This window comes from Echiichthys vipera (genome assembly GCF_963691815.1).
Source record: "Echiichthys vipera genome assembly, chromosome: 13".
Lineage (NCBI taxonomy): Eukaryota > Metazoa > Chordata > Actinopteri > Perciformes > Trachinidae > Echiichthys > Echiichthys vipera.
In genome coordinates, this window is record NC_139838.1 from 17605417 (window position 1) to 17631518 (window position 26102).

General features: G+C 40.9%; 2 protein-coding genes across 3 annotated transcripts in view; one reads left to right on the plus strand and one right to left on the minus strand.

Moving 5' to 3' along the window:
• atxn1a (ataxin 1a) overlaps positions 1-8489 on the plus strand; it is a 92394-nt gene extending 83905 nt beyond the window's left edge. For both annotated transcript variants that reach the window (XM_083925808.1, XM_083925809.1), the window contains one exon: positions 1110-8489. In XM_083925808.1, coding sequence (XP_083781934.1) covers positions 1110-1703 — 594 coding nt within the window. In that variant the 3' untranslated portion in view covers positions 1704-8489. The remainder of the gene's footprint in view (positions 1-1109) is intronic.
• A 2275-nt stretch (positions 8490-10764) lies between these two features.
• On the minus strand, positions 10765-19395 carry gmpr (guanosine monophosphate reductase). Its single transcript, XM_083925178.1, has 9 exons — positions 19045-19395; positions 16104-16223; positions 15664-15747; positions 15373-15546; positions 15198-15279; positions 14600-14706; positions 13851-13893; positions 13368-13527; positions 10765-11936 (listed from the first exon to the last, which is right to left on the minus strand). The coding sequence occupies exons 1-9, from the start codon at positions 19129-19131 to the stop codon at positions 11753-11755; spliced, it is 1041 nt and encodes a 346-aa protein (XP_083781304.1). The 5' UTR covers positions 19132-19395; the 3' UTR covers positions 10765-11752.
• Positions 19396-26102: the final 6707 nt, after the last annotated feature.

The following is a 26102-nucleotide window of genomic DNA, read 5'->3' on the forward strand; positions in this document are numbered from 1 at the left end:
CTGTAGTGCTCTGAGAAGTGTGAGAGGTCACAAATAACTTAGATTTCTCAGCGATCTCTTTATACCACGCCTTGATTTATCTTTCTAATTTCAGTCTCCAACTCCTTCAAACACACTTGTACAGACTCACACATGCACCTGCTTCTCTCTGTCTTTGAGGGTGTGCATTAAAGCCAGTTAATCTATTTCATCTGTCCACGTTGTGACTCGTCCACCCACGCAGCACATCTCTAACCATCTCTCCCGCCCCCCGGCTGCTCTTTGATACTGTACCCCACAAAAGCGGACAATCTTTCAAAGACTTATCTTTCTCTCTTCGACTACATGAGTGGCTCTCCTTACTTTTATTTTCCGAAGAGGCGGTGGCAGCTTTGAGTCCGGGCACACTTAATCTGAGAAATATTACATAATACGGGAGGGAAAATATTGCCTGACGTTTGCTTTGAGAGGGTCTTTGATACATCTTATACTTGCATCGTTCTTGACATTGTTCTCTTTCACACTCACTCACTTCCCCACTCCTCTTCCCAACCAACCCCCCACCGTTTCATCTCCATCTCAGCAACTTCCTCTACTTCCACCTTCTCATTGTCTCTGCTATATTTCAGATCTTCCTTCATTTCTTCTTCTTCTTCTTTCTCCTCAGGTTTATTTTCTCCCTTGCTCCACCCTCCCCTCTTCATTCTGTCATACAAATGACACTGCAGACCCCATGCTTGTATTTCTTTTCTACTGATATGCCAACAATATTCAGCTGTGCCTCCAACCAACCAATCAATTATTGAATAATAGTCTTGTTGCAGATTTTAAGGACAGCATGTCCCAATTGTTCTTTCATTCAGCTTAATTTAGACAATACTAAAGTTCTTGTAGTTCGCAACAAGCAGCAATATAACTGTCCTTGTTTGTATAAAAAAGTGATAGTGCTGTCAACCAAATCAAATAAAACCACACCCACACATGCCAGATGAAGAGTTTTATATTTGGTTGTTGCTTATAACTAGTGTTATGGGAAAACTACTATGGACTTGGGCTATGTTTTAGGGTATTTAAAGCAATGCAAAGGTTTTGTATTGAAGTGTGACTTTCTATCATTCCTTCTCCTCCAGGTGAGTGTAGAGGTCTTGGTGGAGTACCCCTTCTTCGTCTTTGGCCAAGGCTGGTCTTCATGCTGCCCAGACCGGACCACCCAGCTTCTGGAGCTGCCTTGCACCAAACTCTCTGTGGGCGATGTTTGTATTTCACTCACCCTCAAGAACCTGAGGAACGGTTCCCTGAAGAAGACTCAGCATCTGGAGCTGGCCACTCCTGCCTCCAGCTACGGGCACCTGAAACCCCCCAGAGCTGTCTCAGACACTCCCCAAAGCTGCAGTGGAGGAGGATCCAGGCACAGCGAGCGGGAGAATGGCATCAGTCAGCAAGGAAGGGGTGGAAGTGGAAATGGGAATGGACAGGGCACCAATGTGGAGAATGGGGAACTCATGTTTGGGGAAAAAGGTTCAGTTTCTAAAGGTCAGGTTGCCAGCAGCGCAGAAGCTGGCCCCAGTAAGCCATCAGGAGGCAGGAAGCGGAGATGGTCTGCCCCTGAAGGCCGAAAAGTAGAAAAGTTAGAGGAGGAGCCGCCCTTGACCCTGCCCAAACCTTCCTTCATCCCTCATGAGGTGAAAGTCAGCATCGAGGGAAGGTCAAATATTGGCAAGTAACAGGACTGTTCAATCACCATTTGGATTTGAAAAAGAAAAAGAAACGTAAAAGGATTCTACAAAAAAAATCCACAAATGCCCACAATAATGTTTCATTTGTCTTGGTTTTAAAGTTTTGTTTTCCATTTTTGTTTTTCTATGATCTCTATCTTGAATCCTGTACTGTAGAGGTAAATTTACCCTACATGGTATCACCTTACATTAAGTCCATGTAGTCAATAATACATTTTTTTATAGATGGATCTGATATCACACAAGCAATCGGTGCTGTTTTGGTGGTTTTCATGACTTATGGTGAGGGATTTGTGAGGCGTGTTAAATGTTTAACGGTGGTTGTGTGGCACACAGGAACAATGCTCAATGGCTCTTCTTGGCTGGCTACACATTATGTAAATTTAAAATTGAATTAGCTCACAGTTTGCCTATTGACAGTGATTTCACTCCCTATACACTGCTAGTGAGGCTGCCTGGACGACTTCTGTGGTTTTATGCCGGGCCACTGGAGTGATATAATGCCAGCTGATCCTGAGCATGAAGGATTTGTGGGTAAATAATGACATTTTTCATTTTCTTAATCAGACTGGGAGTTGGGAAAAACCATTCTCCATGTCTTGAGTATACACGTAACGTGTGTTATTCAAAGTGTCACCAGGATGTGCCAGACCTGCCTAGTGATGTCATCAGGTGGTGCCAGTGTGCCACACAAAAGAGAGGCAACAACACAGTCATGTGTAGACGGTAAACCAGGATTTACGAAACTCTTGGAGATTGTTGAGGTTAGACCTTGAATGGTCAAGGTTAAGTGGTTAAGGTTAGGCATCGTCCTCGAATGGTTACGGTTAGATGGTTGAGGTTTGGCATTGACCTCAGATTGTTGATGTTTGAGGTTAAGCATTGACCTCAAATGGAATGAAATGAAAGGATCGGTCGTCAGGTAAGCAGGCAGGAGTTTGTGCAAATCTAGGGTTACTATCTAGACATAACCAAACAACACTTACTCTGTTAAGTTTGATGACAGTGGAGTCTTTACTTTCATGTTTAGCATTTTATTTTTATTTTTCAGACCCCTCATCTTCTATCATACCAGATAGTTTTCAATGATTGTCAAAAACCTTAATCAGGGGTCTTTTAGTCTTACATTGAACGTAGGTGGGTCAATTATGATGTACAAACGTGAGATCCCCTAACCTAATACATACAAGTGAAAACACACTGGGTTGGCAAACTTCACTTCATGAAAATGTTGAGCAAAACTGCATTAAATCCTCACCGTTTTTTGGATGAATTACTTTTTCTTTTTTTTATGGGGTGAGAGGGTGAGAGGTGTGAGAGGAACCGAGAGAATCTGCATGTCAGTTCTGAGAGGGGTCAGGATATTTCAAAGCACTTAACACACCTGTCACACTCACCATACAGCCGACACATTTTTGTTGTCTCTTTATTCACGCAGTACTGTATGTATTTAGATTGTTTTTATTTAGGCAAGGGCGGAAAGTAGCAACAGCACTTTGGAAAGGTGAAGCTTTTGGAAGGGGTGGTTTGGTATTGTGGGAGAGGATGTGCCATGGGATCACAAAGAAAGGGATGATCGTGACAGGTACTGGAGAACTATTCCAGTTAGTAGATGGTTAGAGAATCATTTACGGTGACAAAAGGAATTAGAAATAAGATGGTTTTCAGCATGCGTGCTTGTATAACCCGACCAGCCATGCAAAAGTTAGGGTCGAAAAGTAATGAATGTGTTTTGGAAGTTTGGGATCTGGCATAAGAATTAAGAAGGAAAAGGATTTGAAACATCCCAATGATGTTCTGTACTAGACTGAGAGCATTGATTAGAAGCTCATGCCACAGAATTTTGAAGGGTGTCATATATTTGTAGTGTGTGTGCTAGAGTGTGCATGATGCTGGTCTGTGTCTGTCCATACACACACATACACACATGCTTACACAAACACCAAACAGTACAGACCATCCCTGAAACTAAATGACCTATAATATGTACTTGTCTAGATAAATGCAGATTTATTGTCCCTACTGCAAAGACACTAGTTAACTGACATTGGATTAATTCACACTGCTAACAGTACAGTTGTAGAGAGTGCTCTGTGGTGTATTTGTGCACATGTGCGAGTTAGTGTATGAGTGTATGTATACTGTGTATAGGAAAAGGTTATACTCATATGATATGTAGACAATGCTAAATGTCCAGTGTTTCTATTTGGAGTCGTACTTAATAGAATCTTGCAATTTGCACATCAGGAGGAGGGAGAAGGGTGGAGACGTGATTTTTCTTTTAACTGCCCTGTCCTGAAACGAGCCCTAGACCATGTGACACACTGGAGGAGACCAGGGTTTTCGGTCCTCAACAGGCATACGTCACACTGTAGAGGAAAAGTTTCTACATCAATGCAGTAAGGTCAGATTACATTTGAGTTTTTATGAACATACCCGTAGCTGTAAAACAGAATTTCAACACGTGCCTGCCTACTGAATTTACTGACTTAAGTTGGAAGATATGCCATTTGGAGTGTATCTGAAGGAAAATTTTGACCTTTTTTTGTCCACTTTTCCTGCAGTTGAAACCAGGGTGTAGGGACTAGGGTTCAGTTTTGGACACGTGCTTTCAGCTCACTGAAACAACATTATAAGATGCGGCGGTTAACTCAACAGATATGCCTGCTTGGTTTGCCCAACATTTAGAGCTTTGTCATCCTCGGGCTCTGTCTTGCATTTGAAAGTCAAGGTTCTGTACTTTTTCTGAGCTTGGTTTCTGGGATTTAATGTGTGGTGTGTAGCTCGTACTGCATATAAATAGATTTAGTATGTGTATTTTTTTTTTCTCTAACCTCAGCGTAACTGCTGCTTGTATTGCAATTTTTAAATCTGATAAAACAAAATTAAATTGTCAGTTTTTAAATCTTTCAGTGATGGTAGACACACGTGTTCTGGGATTGAATATGTCCTGATTGTATGGTGCCATTCAACATGGATGTTGCTGCATGTAACAATACAGTATGATCATGCTCACATGAACAGTAGTTAGATTAGCATGTGCAGGTGGCTGGCACAGTAGTGTTGTTACAGGGGTGGAGGAGATTTGGCTTCCTGCAGGCATATCTGTTAAGCTTTCTACTCATCCTCTGTCTTTAGGCCTTGTTATATGCTAGAGACAGTTTTTAGTTGATATTGTCTCTACTAAGTAGATCAGTCGAATTGTCATCCCACTGATAATATAGGTTGAATTGTATGGGGCAACACTTCAGGTGGTGGGAGTCTGCGAGGGTGATGGCACGATTGATGTGTGGTCAGATGGATGACGAATGGTTGAGTAAATGGGCAGATGGATGGTGATGCTGTGCGAGTGAGCAGCCCCCCATATGAGATTTGAAAATGCTTTATTTTTTATAATAAAACAGGGTTTCTCAGATCAACACCGCCACAGTAGTACATTTTAATTTCTTCCTTTTCCTATTAAAACATCATGATCATTACTAATAGAGCTAGTAGTATGTGTGTGTCCATGTTTTTGCAATATGTGTGTGGCTGTGTGTTTTGTAAATGTATGTGCATGTCATACACACTAACTTTTCTTTTTTTGTCCAATCCCATTCCCGACAAATCAAAAAAGCCAAGTCATACTGATGTTGCTTAAGTAACTTTTAGAAAGCAATAGTACAACAATATTCAGGCACTCTCCTTATGCATGAGTGGAACACACACACAGTCATTCCACTCAAATTCTCTGCAATAAACATTTGATAATAATCGTCTCGCATTGCAACCAAAACAAATCCTTCTTTCCTCCCATAGAGGAAATACAATCTTGCCATATACAAGAAAATGCGTTTAGAAGCTTATATACCTGAACACGACTCACTTCAGTTAGCACTTTCCCCCTCATCATAAAGTACACTTAAATCTTAACAAATTGCAGTTGCAACACAAGTTGCTAGTTTTTCAGGGAAGTGTCTCATATATGCAGTAACTGACCCCCAAAACCTCTGCTGTCCCAGCTGGTCAGCGTCATAAACTCTGTTGTCGCGCTGCAGGGTGAGCATATGTCACACCTGAAGTAACCAGCAGATGTTTTGACTCCGCCCAGGTCTGCCTTGTTGCCACGACTCCCGTAGTGACCTTGTTAACTTTGTTTCAGGTACCCAATCATAGCCAGCCAGCCTCAAACCTCCTCCTGAGGCGAAGCAATCGATTAACCCTCAACAACCGTTAGCTACCTTTCAGTGTGGCCTGGCCTGGGCTGCCTGTCCCCCTCCTGGCACCTTTTGATATCCGGTCTCTTTTTTCACTACTAGCTTATAAAAGGTCATTGTGTTTATACTTCAGTGGAAATGCATGCTGAATAATTGACTATGAAACAAAGCAATCTGAAATGTTGACACATTCTCAGTGTAGGAGAGGGAACGGCACATCACAGCATCATTTCTTTGAGGGTTTCGTTTAGTTTTAATTTTCTTCAGATAATCCCAAGTTTTTATCCCCTTGAAATGAACCACAATGTGCAATACTTACATTTTGCCCGCCCCGCCACCCGCCCTTTGCTGTGCCAAGTGTATGTAGCATAGTCTTATTCCAGTGTCTCAACCTTGTTAATGGCTTGTGTATTTTACTGTCTGTTGATGTGTGTGTCATATCTGTAAGACAAGAGTCAGGATGTATGTGAAGAGAAACAAACCCGATGGAGAGTTTGACCAAACCTCTATTTCCCTTTTGTCCCTTCGGCCTTCCTAAATTTGAGCGGTTGAGAGACTGTGTGTGTGTGTGTGTGTGTGCGTGTGCGTGTGCGTGTGCGTGTGCGTGTGCGTGTACGTGTGCGTGTGCGTGTGCTTGTGTGCGTGTGTGTGTGTGCGTCTGCACCATGTGTCATGTGTAGTATGTGTGCTTATGTAAACATGGTGTTAAAATGTGTTATGAGGGTTTGAGTGTGTGTGTGTGTGTGTGTGTGTGTGTGTTTGTGTGAAGGAGTGTTTTCTCCTCTAACTGTCTGTGAGGCCATGAACCGTGACCCTTGAGGGTTCACGGTGTGACCCACAGGAGAAAAAGAAACCTCATTGCTTAGTGGGGACCACTTTTTGTAAAAAAAAAAAAAAAGAAAAAAAAGAAAAAGGAAAAAAAAACAACCAACCAACAGAGATGCACATGTAAGTAGATGTAAAAGACTTGATAATGTTTCAGCACTTTCTAATCCTAGGATGGGCTTGGTCTAACCCCTCTGTCTCAGACCGATACCTTCCCTAGGGGTAAACATTCATTCAAAACAGACAGAGAGAATGAGAATGAAAAAAGGGGGTGAATAAGGATGAAAAAGAGAGATGGCTCAGTTTAAGTTTTTGCACATCACCATGCCGTAACCTTGTGTTTATCTGTCTGTGCTCCATCTCGCTTGGCGCCCGGCGCGTTCTTGGGTCCAACGGGCCGAGGTGTTAGGTGGTTCCTTGGTTCTTTTCTACTAGGAAAACCTTTTCTCATGGAATGCATCCCTTCTTTTGTTGTGTTCGGGTTTGTTTGGAATCTTCTCCACCCTACACCAACCATGCTGTGCTCTTAATTAGGTTTTTTTCACATTTTGAGATCTAATTTGGCAGACATGTTTGTAAGGACTTCGACACGGCTCGGTTTGGTTGTGCGGTGTGAAGACGGTGCGTACAAACCTTTGCATTGTTTGCATTATCTTTGGTGCAGGAGCTTTTTCTGTGTTTTTGGTCTCCTTGTAGCACTCAATATAATGTCAGGGGACTAAAAACTATGTAGAGAATGTGTCATTGTTGAGTTTTTATGACAAGCTTCCTCACTGGAGGAACACTGCTAATGTCTTTTTTTTTTTTTAATTGGCTTCTTGCACAATTTTACAAATAAAATGAATGTTGGTGTGTGAGCTTTGACTTTTCGATCAGAAAAAAAGGCATGTGTGCTCTTTGTTTCTTGATGTTTGTACTTTCGTTTTGCAAAAAGGATGTGTTTTTGGCACTTTGTCGTGTTTTAAAAGTGAACAGAATTCGATCAGGATTCCTTTTTTGTTTTCATTCTTTCTTTTTTTTGTATGATGTCTCGTCAATGTCCATAGCGCTGGATAACCAACTCAGGCAGAAAGAAAAAAAAACTTGTAGAGGCCCACTTAACAGTTTAGTTTCACCCCAATCAATTTACATAGTGGGCTGTTTCATATGGGTTATGAGATATGTAAATTTATTACATATAATTTGATATGATTAACAAATGTCATTATTGACAATAAATATGAAATATTATTATGATATGTTGTGTATTATGCTGGAGATGGCTGGCTTGGATTACTCTTCAGTGTACTGAACGTTTTTGTTCTGCCTCTCTGTGCAAGGCGACAAACACTTCAGCAGGGGACAGGCTGTACGGTTCGTGACCTCTGACCCTGCCCACTGCCACGGAGGGGGGTGGAGTTTATCCGTCAGCCGTGGCTTAGCTGACTCCTCCCCCTGTTCTGAACACTCAGCCCTGAGGCTAGCAACCAGTCTGTCTAGATGTTTCTCTGCTAACCTGCGACAACAAGTACTGAACTGAAACTTTTTGGCCCATGTGAAGGTAGCAGAGAACTGGACATCAGCACAGACCTGTTCGGACAGTCTGGCCTGCAGGGGGCACCGCAGCAGTTCCCAGCCAACTTGTTTGTACTATATTGTACGCACCAAGTCCCTGTGTCTCACCACCCTTTTCCTCTATAGCAATGGAGAAACCCTGTTGGTGTATGTATTTGACATCTGTACAAATGCACCTCTTTGAAAAAGAAAATGAAACCTTGACATATCTGAAATAAATGAGTAACCTGTGTCTTTTTTGAATACCAACACTAACAACGTAACACAAGCATTGCATTTAAAAGTTATCTCTCATGAGCTATGATATTATTCCTCACTTGCTTTGCTCAGTGTTGAAATTGAGCAGAAAATAGCTCCCTCTAGTGTACAACAGGCTGCCTGACAGCCCCTCTATCTGCAATGGTCAACAATCAATATAATAACAAAAAACAACTTGTGTTCCACCCCCTATATTGTAAAAGTAGGGAATATACTGTAGAGTGCAGAGCATTGATTCAAACAGTTTGAAAAATATTATATAAACTTAATATTTATTTATTTATCTTAAGAGAAACAACTATTCAGCTTTCATCTTGAGCAAATGCACGGTTCTGGAATAAAACTGAATTTTAGTGGAATCCAGCTAATTTGGTCACATATAAATGAATGTTACCATTCAGTAACTGATGGTTAGTGAGAAGAACACAAATGCACAATAATGCAATACAGTTAGGGATGATGTCATTCTGGGGTATAGGTATGGTTAGTATTATTGTACCTTGGCATAGTAAACTTTTTATTATATATATACAGTATATTAATAAATATATATATATATAAAGGCTGGTGGTCTTTCAGGGAGGGGAAGCTTATTTTTCCACCCTACATCATAAATGTGTTTGTTTATTATACGTAAATTCTCCCCTTCGTTCCTTTTTTTAAGAAAATGATCCGAGACCTTGTCGTACCAACAAAGCGTCTTTTGCAGGGACTTGACCAGTGTCCTCTCAATGGCCTTGGGCCAGCTGGAGCTGCTGCGCCAGGTTACTGTGAAGTGTGACCGCCTGTGAGTGTGAGCAGCTGCCGCTGCTCGTTGGGGAAAGAAACCACAGAGTGACAGAACAGACTCGCCAAACACAACACTAGTCGTTTTTAACAAAGACAAAGTCTCTTGGGATCGGTAAAGTCTCCGGATCAGTTCAGAACAACGGAATGAAAAACTTGGCTGTGGGGATGAACGAGTAAGGTGCGCCGGTTATCTGTGATAAGTAGCCGATTCTGATCAAAAGATGAGGGCACAGCAGTATATATTTTACTTTTTTTCTTCTTTTTTTTTACATTTTGGGGAAGCTGAGCTTACCTTACAGTCTTAGAGCAATCACCATAAATCCCCAATCATGGACATGTGACCTTCTTGGGGTCATCCTTGTTCTTTTCAAAGTGATCCCATATTTTAGACGTCTTTACCGACATTTATTAACTGTCTATCCACCATGAGTGAGTGTCACGGCTTCCTGTATCTGGCCCTTCAAATTTAAAGCCCTCCAGCCTTTTTAGGCCATCCACCAGTCACATAGATTTTCACTTAATTTTGACAAGACACAGCTCCGAATGTTTTGTTTTCTTTTTTTTCCTGCGACCAATGGACTAATGAAATTTTGGTCGACTAATGATTTTTTGGTCGACCAGTGCTTGGTTGATTATTTGGGGGCCAACCTAAATCTCTGTAATAATTGTGACTACAGAGCCTCATTCAGCTCAAAATGTTTGGTAAACTTTGAGGAGCTCACACAGAGAGTGTGTGTACTTTTAAACAGAGAAGTTGATGGAATACTTCACACAGAAGATGTTCAGACAGGTGAGTACAAGTAAAAATAGGCTACATTAATTGTTTTATCTCACTGAACAGATGAGAGCATCACCAATGTGTTGCCTAGTAACAGTGTTAAAACTGCAGTTCTCCTGTCCTTGCCACTATCTGTGTTTGTGGCTGCTTTTTTGTGCTATTGATTCCATAAGAAGTGCCTAACCCTAACCGTTTGTGCATACCTTTCTGAAGAATTTGGTATGGACCTGTACATTAGAACACATTCCTCTGTGGCATGATGTTGTTCCACTATACTTTATAGGTTGACACCCCTTTATAAATTTAGGAGTGCAGCAATGCTTTCTCAGAGTACATTGTGACTGTTCTAACTGTAACCGTAACTGCCTACATTTTTACACAAGTACTTTTACTGGAGTAAAATGTCTTTCCAGTAACAGCACTTTTACTTGATCATAATATTCTAGTGCTCTTTCCATCCCTGCACAGCAGATAATAAAACACCTTGTGGTTTATATAAAACGATTGTACATCAGGTAACCACTAACACAATGTTAACAAATCCAATGACAGAAAATATTTGCTGACTCTCCAAAGGTATATTGAATGGTTGATCGCTTCTTAACATCTCACTGAAAGTCTATCAAACATGTGGGGAAGGAATAACTCCTGGTTCAGTTGTATTAGATCTATAGATAGAAAACAAAAATGCAGTTTCATGTCCAGATAAAAAAATAAACAAAAATCACATTAATCTTTCTCTGATCATTTGGGTTTATTTCCACCATTTTCTGTCTCTTTTACAATAACATTGAAACTGGGTAAGTGCTGCTTTCTTTTTCCATTAACTAGTGTTTAATATTGCGTTTTCTCTTTACATGACTTCTCATTGAAGTTCCTTGTCTAGTGTCCGAAGATTTTCAATGCAGTAAAATGTCAGGCACAGTGGAATAAATTACTTATACATGAGTGTTTGACATGCACAGACAGCAGGGTAAATCAAATATGTCAAATGTTTGGGAAACACCAATCCGGATATCATCATGTTCAGCTAGCTCAATCATCCCGACGCACCCCTAAAATACATGCACATAAACACTCAGGAGAGATGTGTTGCCTGTAATCAGGAGTATGATTTAAAATTCACAGAATGATCAACACCACTGAGGACATTAGCAGAGGGTCCTGCATGCAGTTTATTACAGCATGATTTCTCGAGTGACAGTTAAAGGGTGACATCTCTGGATCTTGCATATTCATTTGCATAATTCATTACAACATACATGCATCAGCCTCCTCTTGCTGAGTGTGTTTACATGTGATGTGTTTCACAAAGCTCGCGTTCTTCATGTCGAAATATGCAGACTACTGCATATACATAACTTAATAAGATTTGTAACATCAAATCTGAAGTGCTCCGTATTCGAAAAATGAAATTTGGTACATTCAACAGCATGTTGTGGCGTCTGTAAGCATGTACATGTATACACACTCGCTGTATTCAAGTCAAACTTTTTTTAAATCACAACCTGCAAACTAAACTCTGACGGCAGATATCCTGAGAGAAAGAGGTTGGGTGATCATTTACACTCTGCATAATACACGTACAATGCATATTATGCAACCCGTGTGCGTTTGTGTGTGGACATGTGTACTTTCTATGAAGTGAACATTTGGCTGGATTGTTGTGTGACGCGGATGAAGGTGGTTCTCCTGCTCAGCTCTTTGAGCTTGGCGGCGCCCACATAGGTGCAGGTGGAGCGGAGGCCCCCCAGCACGTCGCGGATGGTGTTCTCCACATCTCCTCTGTAGGGAACCTCCACTGTCCTCCCCTCAGACGCCCTGAGAGCAGAGCAGATAGAGGAGAAAGTTGGAATAAGGATATTTTGTAGTCCAAAAAAGTTTCATCCATTGTGGAGGACTACAGGTGTACATTGACAATAATAAACTGGACTGGTCTAAGAACACTAAAGCCGTCTATAGGGGCCTGAGTTGCCTCTACACTGTACACCTGAGATCGAAATTAGAGAACAAATAATAAATACTTGATTTATTCTGAAATATTGTCATTTTTTAATGTTCAAAATTTGATAGAATATCCGCTGTGGCTATACCACTGCTGTCCTAGCATGTTTTTTTTAAATAACCAAGGCACTTCAACAAAAACCTTTATTTTGTGAAAAAAAAGCAGTGATCAAAATTCGAGAACAGTAACCATTGTGTCAGAAGAGAAGATTTAAACAATCTCTTCTTAGGACTTTCCAGCTGTTAAGTCGTGACGTAAGGCCCTTCCAAAATAGGATTTCTGGGTCCACGCCGTTCCGAGCCTTGTATTTCTACAACGCAGCAGTGCCGGGTTCCCCGTTGTTTGAACAGTTCTGAGTTTTTAAAAAACAACCTAATTGTCATTTTACCTATTTCTTATCAATGAAAAAGGTGTCTGACTGACGAAAGAGAAGATCGTAATTGTTCACATGTCCAGCCGTTGTTGTCTGTTTTGTTTCAACGGAGCGTTTGGACCCGGAAATCGTATTTTGACTTAACAGCCGGATAGGATTGAAAAATGAATAGGAAGTGCAGAGGCCCTTTCTTTAAATGGCTTCAGCAAGTCTGCGCAAACAGGACATCACTAGTTTCTCACACTCCTCTGGTTTGATCTTGGTCCATTCTTCTTGCAGGCTCTTCCACAGTTCAGTTACTGTAGTGGGTTTCTTAGCCAAAACTTTGTCGCCGCTTTCCAGATTCTTTATGGGGTTTAGATCTGGACTCCAAATTCCAAATCAACTATTGTTGATGTGCCTTGGTTATTTAAAAATGCTAGTACGGTAAAACAATAAAAAATAACAGTTTAAAAGAATAAATCAAGTATTTATAATATGTTCTCTAATTTTGATCTCCAGTGTATTTTCTGAGGAGGCTGAGGTCCTTCAACATCTGCCAGACAATGCTGAGGATGTTTTATGAGTCTGTAGTGACCAGTTCCATCCTGGTTGCTATTGTGTGAAGCAAGAGGGTATGCAACAGCTGCTGTCAAAGGTAGGTACTGAACGCCACAGGAAGCCATTACTGCTTGTGGCCGTCATACTGTTCAACTCCTCCCTCAGCATGTCAAGCTTTATTTATGGTTGCGGGAGACACTGTAGTGCCGGCCTCAGCAGTTTGCCTCAGCAGACGGAACACGACCATGCACAAGACGTTCATGCCTACTGCTGTGTCATGTCACTTAGCATATTGACTGCAGCTACTCATGGAACCAACTCATGGAAGTCTCACCTATACTCAGCAACTCCACCCACATATCTCTTCATGGCTGTGTCCGAACTCATGCCGTAGAAGAGTTTGTATTTCTTGCCATCTCTCTCAGTAATCTCTCCAGTGCACTGGTCGTGGCCTGCCAGCATTCCTCCCATCATTACAAAGTCAGCCCCTGCACCTGAGGAGCAAAGGCAAAAAGTCATATGGTTAGATCCGTAGGACAGCACAGCACAGTCTCATATGAACCAATAAAGAAAGAAAAAAAGAAAGCATGCTTTTTTTTAGTCCTGCAAGGGGAAATTCACTTTTCCCTTTTTTTTTTTTTTTGCTGTTGTTTTGAACACACTCACGCAGGCCTCAAATATGCAAACATGCACAAACAGATCCTATATACATGCATTAATGGAGAGATGTCAGAGCGAGAGGGCTGCCTGATGAGAAGCGCCCAGAAGTGAGTCATTTAAGTATGAAAGGGACAGACATTGTGAGTTGAATACCTACCAAAGGCCTTAGCTACATCTCCAGGGCAACTGCAGCCACCGTCCTGAACAGAGAAAAAGTATACATGTCGGTCATACGGCTTCACACTGAATCACTGTAATAAAAAGGTTTTCTTATTCTTTTACCAACCTTGGAAGGCAGAGGACACCCTCTAGTGGCTAAAACCCAGTATTATTAGAAATATTAGAAACTAGTAGAGCTTTGATGCAACAGGAAATTATGGACTAGTGGTACATTTAAAAGCAAAAAGGCCCTGAAATATGCGCAATCACTTTTGTCATTGTGCTTCAGCAAATAAACCTCTTTTGAGTCACTAATAATTTCACTTATTATTAAGGCTATATGTTGATCGTGTTAGGAACATTTTTATACAGTCTATGGTAAGGACCCTATGCTATATGTTGATAGGCTAGACAGACAGTTCAACAACTTCATGTGAAAAAATACAAATGTTCTCTTTGAAGCGCAAAATAACTAAATGCAAACTATATTGTACTTCTCATTTTTTTATTTCAATGTCATCTACATCTGAGGCATATGTTGCAACAATGCATCCATGACGGGCCCTTTTTCTAATCTATTGAAGGATTGCCTTTTGCCTAACTAGTCCATAGCTTATTACATTTTTGTTGGACTGCCAACACCAAACCCTGTGTGGCTTCCAGTCCTCAGAGAGGAAAATAGCTTTGTACACTGTGAACTTCAGTGGCTTTCCCCTGTTATTTGTTGTACTGTGATTTGGGACTTACAGAGATAATGTGTCCTTTGAGTCCGTGGGCTGAGTCTGCACACTCTATTACAGCACTCAGCTGTGGGTAGCCCACTCCTGTCTTGATCCGAGTTGTGCACACAGACCCTGCAACAATTGAACAACAGTTCACAGTGCACACATCTGTCTGCTGTTGCAGCTACAGGAACATGTTCAGATCTGGTGGTGTCTGTTCAGGTGGCTATTCTACAGGCTGACATACAGAAACCAGAAAACATCACCAGATGATCTAAGCGTTGGACCTCATATGGAATAAAGTATTATATGAGCATCTAAATGCCAGGCCCTGAGATTTAGCAAACTTAATAAAATTACACTTAAGCTCTAGTGTCTTTCTTCTTGTTGAAGTTGTCATTTTATAATAGTTTGCTAAAATCAGTTCAGTTCTTAACAAGGGCTAATCTGGTCTATTAACAGCAACCTATGAGCTGTAACTCAAATCAAGCACTCTGCAGTAAGAGGCTCTTCATGAGTCTAGCATGTGTGTGTGTGCGTGTGTGTGTGTGTGTGTGTGTATTTAGAAGGACCACACTCTTCAGACAATTTACAGATGCACTCAGAGAGTCGTACACACCCACCTGGCCCGATGCCCACTTTAATGATGTCAGCACCAGAGAGGATGAGCTCCTCCACCATCTCCCCCGTTACCACATTACCAGCCTGCAAAGCCAGATAGCATTTAGTCCCCCCGAGACACAATCTCACATTCTGTCCCACAACTGCTGAGCCGTTGTGGCAAACCATCCCTCTTACCATGATAGTGTGTTTGGGGAACTTTTCCCTGACCGTCTTGACAAACTCCACAAAATACTCAGAGTAGCCGTTGGCCACATCCAGACAGATGTACTTGAGAGCTGGGACGGCTTCCAAGATGGCACACAGCTTCTCCAGATCTGCAACGCCACTTCCTGAGCTGGCAGCTAAATGCTGGGGAGAAAAGCCACAATTGTGTATTAGGAGGACCCCCTTATGAATAAATATCTGTTTGATTATGTTCCATGGAAGCAAACTACTTTAAAAAACGGCAAACATTGGTGATATTACCTCTATGCATTCAGGATTATTAGCAGCAAAGTTTTTCCAGTCTTCTACAGAGTAGTGTTTATGAATGGCTGTGAAGAGGGTGTGCTAAAGAGAGTGAAGGAAAAAGAGACAACAAGAGAGGGAATACAGAAATGAATGAACGAAAAACAAAAATGACCATTTTTCTGTTTGTTTGGGATATAACTCATCATGGGTCCCCATCTGCAGCTTTGTTTCAAATGCAAGAAACTGCTTTCCTCTGGCCATTTCCATGCGAGAAAACAACATGTTGTCAGGCTGAGCAGTAAGACAATCAGTTCATAACTTCTGATATAGAATTTACAGACATGTTGATTTAGCTGCTACAAAAGAAAACAGTAACATCCCACAAACTAGCAGAGCTCCCGACAGCATCTTGTTTTTTCTTTATTTTTTACATCCATTTAGTTTCGTTAACTCACTTTGCTGAGGACCTGTGCCATCTCAAATGTCCCTGTGGTGTCCATGTTAGCAGCGATGATTGGGATGCCAGTGTAGGTCTGTTTGGAGTTGCGGAATGTGAAGGTCCTCTGAAGGTCCACCTGAGGAGGAAGAGACATGAGTAATTCTGGAGAGTTGATTCATGAAAATTTCAAGAAAGAAAGAAAATGTTATCCATTGTAGGTACTAGGGACATGTTTTATGTGACTGATTTAGTTATTTTCTAAAGCTGACTGAGGAACACTGTAGAATCTACAGTGTAGATTTTTTCTTGAAACCAGAATCACTTCATGTGGCTCATGTTCTGAGTCTTAATGGGGATGTGCTGAATCATTTATATCCAGTGGTTAGCTTAGCCGGTGCGACTGTAATGTGATGAGCTACATGAAACAAGCAGGGCCCATTGTGATACAGCTGTTGCCTTTAAAAGAAAGTATATCTAGGCCTACTCATGACTCATTTCAATACAACTGCAATAACTAACATACTGTAACTTGTATCTCTACTCTCTGTGAGTCACAGAGAAGAAGTAACAAATTTTAATTCTTACAAATGAAAAAGTTGAATTCCTAACCAGTAAAACACACCCTTGCTCAAATTAATATATTGAGGGGTTTTGAGACTACTTGGCCTAGCCTAACCACTAGCCTATGGTGGCTAAAGCGATGGCTAATGCTAGCTAACTTAAGAAATACTTTTTGAATCTTTTCTACTTGTGCTACTGTTACACTAAATTTAAGCAATTAGCTATCGGTAGGCTATCTTGTGATGTCAATTGTAGCCACAGTGTAGAGCCACTATTTAGCAAAAGTTACATAGTAACGAAAGTATATCGCAGCCTATTGACATGCTTGGAACTCTTTTGGAAGGATAGATAGATTTTTTAAAGAGTACTGTTTAAACACAACAAGTTACACTTTGTGTACTTGTTGTGTTTAAACAGTTTTCAAACTGATTACTGCACGTTCCTAAATCCAACTCAGTTTTAGTGCTGAAAGCTTTTGTTTGGAGTAATGCCATGACATTTAATATGCAAAACTACTTTAGCTGTGGAAATAGGATAACAGCACAAGCTGTGCCATAACCTTCACGGTGGAATACTTTTCAGAACCGCAGGAAAAATGAGGCTATAACTCATAATGGCAGGAGGAAGAGGAAAGTGGGGAAAGGGGTACGGTTGAGAAGGGATGAGCGTCCTCGTGTATATGCTGCAGCAAATCAATACAGGCCAGATTCTGCAGGGATCTTTTAGTGGTCTCTAGTAAATCATGACAAACTACGACACATGGATCCATTCGTCTCAGTTTTAAAGCATTCGTAGGATTTATGCAATGCCATTTGCTAGCTGATTATTATTTTATTTTTATGTTTGTTTACTGTTGATCAAATCTGTATAATCTTTGCATTTAATCAGAAACCCCCTTGACGTGAGTATAGTTAAGAATTTGTATTTTGAACAGTAAGGTTTTGGGTTTAGAATTTCAAAACACCTGGCAACATTGATGCAGATATGCAACCATACAAACTTGAAGGACTTGAATACATTTATTGGAGTGTTGCTGGTAATTTTGCTGACTCCACTGGTGCAGAGTAGATTTACATTAGCATAAAGACTTGATTCAGTCCAGATTGAACGGATACATTTCGACCATCTTACCGTGTGGCCTCTCGTTATTGATGTAGTTTATCTTCCATGATGTTCATACACCCTCCCCTCCTCTAAACCACTTAGTGGATGTCTGGTAGGTTTCTGCTCCTGCTAAATGCTGCAATAATTCACACAAGCAACCAGGTGTAAGATCCGGAGTGCATGTGGCTGCAGTATGTTGGCATACTGCAATGAAGTCATCTTGTGTAGAATATTGACATCTGAAATAAAGTTATTTTAGGTGTTTTCTTTATTATTCAGTGATCGTAGGAATAGAGGATTTGATGAGATGTCAAGAAGGAGAAAAATATAGAATCGGCTTTCACTACACTCAGTACACATCAGTAATTTTTCAAATGCTGGGTATTCTGGGTGCTGTTATCTGTATCAGTACATGTTATCCAGATACCTCTGTGTCATATGGAATGTGCTCTGGTTGACTGTAACACACAGTACTATTTTTAAACAGGTTTTCTGAGAAGTCTCCTGTGTCTCATGTTGCTTGCCACTGCTCAGAAGCCAACACCCACCCACTTCCATTTTTCAATCCAGATCTAGTGCCGCCACACCACTATCATGATCATGGGATGGTACCAATCCCTGATCCAGTGACACATAAGTAAGTTGCGGAAATTGCGAGACACAACAAGGAGAGGGTTTTTAGTCCCAGAGAGCCAAATCACTGGGTGCTAGCTACTCTGTGGTCTGTTATACCGGTGTTAAAATGATAATAATGGAGTATAAATGTCCATTCTGATCAAAATGATGTTTGTCTTTTTATCTCTGGCTTTTTCATTTGTTTGTTCTCTCTGCTTGTAGACAGTTATTGTTTATAGCCTCTGTGTGAAACAGGCTAGCCTTGTTTTCTGTCACCTTTAAGAAGGTCACCCTGCAACATGCTCATTCAAGGTAGCTTTACTTGCTCACCAAAGTTCAGCAGCAGCAGTGTACACCACACAAGACAAGACAACAAGGAGATGCACACAGAATTACAGTGAGCGTGTACTTCTCAGCTTCAGTGATTAAGAGTTAATTAAGATTATTGAGTTAATTAATGTACCTTCTTCTACTACATTTTCATCTTTAATCCCCGCCCCACCACCACCATCCTCACCATGTATAAATAGTTAACATATCTCTATTGCGTCACCCACCATAAGTGTAAGTGCATTCCCTGAATGCAGCAGTAAACAGATGCTCCTCAGAAACATCCTAGTCTGTAGCTGTAATATTTTGATTACATTATCAGAGTGCAACTAATCAATGGCACCGACCTCTGAGCGACTCTTCAGGCTGCTCCTCTTGGGTCTGAAGAGGACATCCTTAAAGTCCAGTTTGAGGTCTGAATCCACACGAGGCATCTTGGCTTCCCAGAACAACGATGACCAGGAGGAGGTTGATGAGGATGAATAGTATGCAGAGGAGACTCTCTTGAGAAAGGCTGCAGCAGCAGTGGTGGTCACTGTTCCCAAGCCCCAACCACCAAACCCGAACCTCCAGGCGGCCAGCGTATTTATAGCAAAGGGGGGCCCAGCCCAGCCCCGGCCCCCATGGCTTTATTTGGGCCTGGACTCTCTCTCTGTCTATACCCCCTGCTCTCTTTCTCCCTCCACTCCTCCAGCGTCCTCTCGCTCCCCCCTCTCCTTCAGCAGAGTGGCAGGAGCAGCAGTGGCCAGGCTTGCAGTTGCAAGCACACCTGACGCATACACACACACACACACACACACACACACACACACACACACACACACACACACACACACACACACACACACACACACACACACACACACACACACACACACACACACACACACACACACACACACACACACACGGTAGCACTGCAGTGGGTTGTGTGCTGCAGTGCTAAAGAGCACACCTGCTGTCCAGTTGGGGCATTGCTCCCTAAGCTAATGGCAGATGGGAGACTGGTGAGCAGACTAAAGAAAAAATCCCAGCATTTATAACATGTAAATACAACATGAAACCAGTAGATGTCAGCATAGCTCAAGAAAAGAGCTGCTGAAGAAAGAGCAGAGGTCAAAACTCTTGTTAAAGTGTGTCCTGGCAACAAGAGGTGCCTCTGTGATATTTATATGTCTCTTTGTCACTGCCTTTAAAGCATTGTTATATTGTTTCTAACTAGGGTGTCTTTGTTGGTGGTCCGTGCAGGAAGCAGTCATTTCCCAAACCGTGAAAATTGTGATTTTCTTTTTTTCATTTTTCCCCCCTACAAACATGTTCTCATTTCCTGCTCTGCAAGCCTGTAACAAAGACTTAAACTGAATGGGGTTAACTCACATTTAAAGTCTGCATTTCCATATGAATGAAGGAATCAAGTGAGGTAAAAGTAATTGGATTGAATTGAACTGGTAACAAATTGACTGAACTGAAATAATGTCTTCAGTGGAGGTAACTTGGCTGCTTTCAATTAAAAGTTTGGTCCAACAATAACACATCTTATTTACATAGCACTTTTCTATACAAAATGTAAATAACTCTAAAGCAACCAACTGTATTTTTATTTTTCTAATTCTGTAATGATAAACCACAGCTATAATGTAGACCTAATGCAGCTGCTATTAACCCACTGCTCTTTAGCCTCCTGTGCACATCACACTGAACTTCACTGATAAGAAGGTGCTGAATAAGGTCAGCCTTTTAATGCCATTTTAAGGTACTAAAACTGATAAGAAAAGATCACTTTGGCCTCTCTGTGGACTCTGTGTATTCTGAGTCATTTTGTCACAGTGGAGTCTCAAGTGTTTGTCTGAATTACAGGCTGAGGTAGGAAGTAGGTGAAAGGGCATCAAGTAGCTATCTCTGTGCATATTGCATATTTACAGCTTGCATGTAGTGAGTTTCTAAGGAGATAAAGTCAATGTTGGAACTAATGTACAATACAAAACTGTTGGATACATTTAGGTAACCTACACGTCTACATAATTGATACTAACTTCTTTTTCCGTCTACTGACAGAAACCAACCTTTAATTTGTCCGTTGGTTTATGACCAAACCTGCAAAATGAAAAACATTCTCATCAGCATCACTTGCTCTTTGTGTTTATGGAATTCTCAAATGTTAGCATTTTCATTGGGCGCAAGTTACAGGGCTAGGGTTGTTAGCATTTAGATGAAAGTACAGCTGTGCCCAAGTACAGTCCCATAGAGCTGTTAATGTGGCTGTGGACTCTTTAGTCTTATTCATATACACAGGTTTTTACAATATTTATTTGATACTTATCACATTCACTACTCCATCCATTATGCAGGTTTATAGGCACTGCAGAATCACAAAAATATGATATGTAGCATTGCAGATGCTTGTTTTTTCAAATTGAAGACTTGATAGTTTGTGATATATATACATTATATAAAGAAACAAGTTACCCTTTGTGCTACCATTATTATAAGTCATTAAAAAAAAAACATTGTCCCTTCATTTTACTTAAAAAATGAACATTTTTGCTAGGCCAAGTCTATATGAACACCAGACTTCACAATAACATTACATTTTCTGATCGGAGAACATTGTGTAGCCTGGCAGTGGCATGCTGTTTACACTGGTCCAAAACCTCAGACGCACACATGCGCACACGCAGACGCACACGCACACGCACACGCACGCGCATAGACACACGGACAGACTGTATCTACCAGCTGATGATTCTATCAAGAGGCGGGCTCTGTTTGCCCATGGGAAACTTATCTCAAACAAATTCAGAGTATCTGTGTTTCCCTTGGCAGTGTGTCATTGGGAACAAGCAGATGTGAAAAGCACATGGCAGTGGGTGGGTAAAGTCGTGAAGAATCTTTGATGTTCTCTTCCTGGCACGAGTTGAAATGATACAAACTTAAAAAATATGTATTCATTCTCTACCTGAGTGGCACAGGTAAAGAGGATGAATAAGAATCTTCTCCATCAGGGAATATTTGTGTTTGTAGGTTTTGAAGTGATGAACTAGAATTTGAATGTAGGAGACAACCTTGAGCGAAACATGCACACCTCTCTCTAAGTAGACCCTGGCTTCTGCATGGACTAACACTTAAACAGGCTTGTGGGCGTGTAAAAATACAACAACTACCGGTAGCTCCAACTCCAGAGAAGGAGGTCAGATGACATTAAGGGTTAACAAAAACCAAAAGCATGGCGATTCTCCAGACATGCAGAGGAATTGAATAGACTTATTATATGCTCTTGTCTCCTTTTGTGGCTCATATGTATAGCATTAACGTGCTTAACCTAATTCTTATGTATGTTTCCTCAGTCATAAACAAGCTCTTAACTTTAAACACCATTCCTGAGATGTTGTGTCACCGCTTAACATCAGTCAGTTCTATCTTCTGGTCGAAATAAAAGCGGTATTTTAAGGTGCACTTTGTCCCTAATTGAACTCTGATTCTTCGTCACTGGGTAGTGGCATGTGGAGTAAACACTGGACAAGTAGCCGGGCCACTCATACATTTGGCAGCAGATATTTCTGTGACAGGTGCACAGAAAGTGACATTGACTCTCAGCATGTGACTGAGAAGGAATTCCACACTGATGATAGCAGCAGTGCAGGCCGGTGGGAAACATCTCTGGGTTTGACAATGGACGTAAAGGAAACGCTCTATACAGACCGATAAACACCAACAGTAAAAATTGTTAGATATGATATGGCTCTGTTATGACATTAAGAATGGGGTTTGGGATTTCATACGGATATCTACACCAGGGAGTTCATTTAAAGGCACTGTAGAGACTAATGGGCCCTAAGCTGATAGTCATAGTGGTGCGTTGAACCCTAAGAATGTGTCCTTGTCGCGCATACCTTGACTTGTCTGTTTTTTGCTTGTTTTTCTCTGCTTTTTGTTGAGATTTCAGTAATTGTGCAAATAACTTAAACTATCTTTTGTTTTCATTCATTGTGTCAATCATTCATACTTTGAGTTACGTGCATGCATGCGGTCAGAATGGTTTTTCTCTCTGTCGTTAAACAAACACGCTCGAACTACACACCTGTGATGTGACCTATCACCATCAGGTTAATGCCCCATTGTGACGTCATACACCTATACACAAAAAACACCCAATTGGCTCCAACAGACGCTAATTGTAAAATGGTTAATACAGGTTTATTCAGACAGACAATATTAGAAAAAAAAAAGTTTTTTTGTACATTAAAGTACAAATAGAAACCTTTAGGAAATGGCTAATAGTACGTCATCACGACATTCCTCATCCAGTTTCAAATCCTATCCCACCTGAATCACTTTTCTGCCTTTCCTGCCTTTGCTTTCAATCACGCTGTTACCCACCTTCTGTATTCACACACATACTGTGGCACAACCTTTCATATTGTTTTAGTTTTTCATCCAGCATTAACAAAATGTACATTAGCACAGATATAAAAGTGGGTCACAAACCATGCCCCTCTATCAGCTTTTATTGACTATTGCTCTGGGCAACATCCACACTAGAAGAGGGACATTTACAAAAGAAAGTCAATAAAACCTCATACAGTAGAAAGAATTATTTGTGAAAATGCTTTTGGCAAAACATTTAAAGATATATCAGAAACTGTTGTTTTTAAATCATTAAAAGGGCTGTAAATGTCCCACCTAGCAGGACACGATGAAACACGATTCCAGTAAAACATAAATATGTGACAGATCAGGCAAATTCAAAACCCAGCCTTCAACGAAACCACTGAGACATTTTTAGTGTTCTCTTTCTGTTTTTCTCTGACATTGGCTCTCCATGTCTCCACCCACTGCAAAATCCATATTTTGTTGGACATTCCTCAACAAGAGATTAATGCGTTTGTGTCTGTGTGTGTATGTGTGTGTGTGTGTGTGTGTGTGTGTGGCATTGCAGATAAATTTTGGATTAGTGTGACAAAATGTTGTCAGGTTTTCACATTTCAAAGAGCTTAACATATCTGCAGTGTTTTCATGTTTCCCCACTGCGTTTTTTAGCCATATCTTTCATAATACCGTACACTTATCCACCTTTTTTCCTGCCATGACAGCTAGCTTTTCTGTTTGTGCCTTCAACTGCATGTCACTGCAGGTCAAAGCACCACTGCAGAGTTCATGACATGACCACTTTGAATCTGTGTCAGTGAAGAAAACAGTTGATGATTGATCTTAACAGGCGAACATGTGGTACTGTTCTCAGGCTGCAGCGTGCCCCATTTACAGATGTTTTTCTTTTTTCTCTTCCTTGTATCTTAAAGTTAAAGTTTAACTTTACAGTCAGGTAATAGTCTGTAATTCTTGACTACTCGAGTTCTGCATGACTGACTGCTGGAATCACAGCACTCTTACATATGACCCCCCCCCCCCCCCCCCCCCCCTGCTGTCTTCGGTGTCCTTGGAGTGGGTTTAATGGCAGTGATGCATGAGAACAAATAAAAAGAGGTGAGATAAGAGGAGAAGGGAGAGAGAAAGAGGGAAGCATTGTCACCCAGAGGGTCATGAAAAGGCGGAGGGTCTGAAGTCCAAATAAGCAATAGCTGCTGTACTAAACTTATTTGCAGACTTTATAATCACAATCTAGTGGAGCTTGTCATTTCTCATCAACACACAGAGTCTATTTGTACCACAGACTGTGCAACTCTCTACTCCCTCTCCTAGTCTGACAATGACAAACACGTTGACCTTTCAGAGAGCAGTTCACCTGGGGTGCTGGAGAAGTCACGGCATATTTGCTCCACGCAGGTCACAAGAAAACAGTTTTTGCCCTTTCATTTCTCACCAGGCGTGCTCTGAAAGCTCTAGGGCAGCCCAGATTGTTTAAAGACATTAGGTATATACTGATTTATTTTTGATAAATTGCTGAGAAAGTAACGCCAAGATGAATACGATCAACGACAGTTTGATTTGGGGTAATTCCAGGTTTTACTGTCTGTCAGTAAATGCATTTCTCGTAACAGAGGCCTGATATGACTGTAGAATTGTCATGGGGGGGATTGACTAGTGAGCCTAGACCATGAAACATATTTCTGCCCCTCATCAGAGGTCATGGCCTTAGTGGACATGACTTGTGAGTAGTTCAACAAACCAAAGAACTATTTTTTCTTTGTTTGAAGGATTTTCTACGGAGATAAACAGTATGTCACAAAATAAATGCACAGATTTCATCTAAATTTAGAATTTGAATATGTTATTTCAATGGCCTAGGAAGGTTCAGTCAACATTTGTGAACATGAGCTACTCTCTCTCAAAGACAGAAACCAGAGGTGTAAACTCGTGATGTCATTGGCGCAGAATCGATCACCGGCAATCGCTGAACAATGCATGACGGTTAGATTTGTGTCCGCCTTCATCCATGCTTGATCCTCTGGCATCATGCCCATGATCAAGGCAGCCGCAGTTTTCAGAGCCAGGCGCCACAGTTGCTCTCCGCTGACTGCAAGAGCCAGGGCATGATGGGAAATGCATGGCTCTCGGCTGATCTAACAGCTTATTGGCTTAGCTGTTGGCTCAACACTACAACCTTTTATAGAAACTTTTCATTTTTTGTTGAATTGGAGAGATTGTGATGTTATTTGTCTGACGTGAGATTTATTCTGTTAACAGAAACATGTTGTGTGGCTGGTGACATTTAGTAGTCAGACAGACTTAATACATCCACATAATCTCAACAACTGATCGCCTGTATAGCATTTTAATATCCTTCTCGGTCATAATAAGAACAAACTGGAGACCTGAGCATTCAAACTGATATATGGGCCTGATAACATTTTATTTAATAGGAATCATTTCTAACAGGATATGAGTGTTTCTGTGACTTCCCGTACAGACTGAAGGCTGATGAAAACGCCTGGAAACTTCCACTCGACCACCTCCTGCTGCTGCCGCCTGCTCTCATCCATTTCACAGGCGAGGTGCAGCTCATCTCTAACGGGCCTACTAATGGCAGGTGGATTTATTTGTTTTCTTTTTTATATAGAATTTTTTTATTCTATTGACTGGGCAATAATTATATTATATTATAATTTATGGTCTTTCAATGTAATCGTATTGTGATACACAATAATGTCCCCTTTCAATTCAATTCAATTCAATTTTATTTATAGTGTCAAATCATAACAAAAGTTATCTCAGGACACTTTACAGAGTAGGTAAAGACCACACTCAATGACTTATTTATGATTTACATAAATACATACCCTTACTTGATAATAACAAGCACATACCAACTCAAATTTCTCAGAAAATTTGATTTTGAGGGAATATCATTTGAAGATTGTGGGTTTTACATTTGCATCACACTGTTTGCATGCATGCAAGGTAACTGTGTGTAGCTGAGAAAAGAATATTCTTATATAAACTGTTATGT

What these genes read in the sequence shown, in the direction of transcription:
- gmpr (XM_083925178.1), bottom strand. Translation starts at nt 19,131, where the DNA reads ATGCCTCGTGTGGATTCAGACCTCAAACTGGACTTTAAGGATGTCCTC. An exon ending in GCCTGAAGAGTCGCTCAGAG is followed by an intron (nt 16,224 to 19,044) that starts GTCGGTGCCATT and finishes CTTCCTCCTCAG; the next exon opens with GTGGACCTTCAGAGGACCTT. An exon ending in TGGCACAGGTCCTCAGCAAA is followed by an intron (nt 15,748 to 16,103) that starts GTGAGTTAACGA and finishes CACTCTCTTTAG; the next exon opens with CACACCCTCTTCACAGCCAT.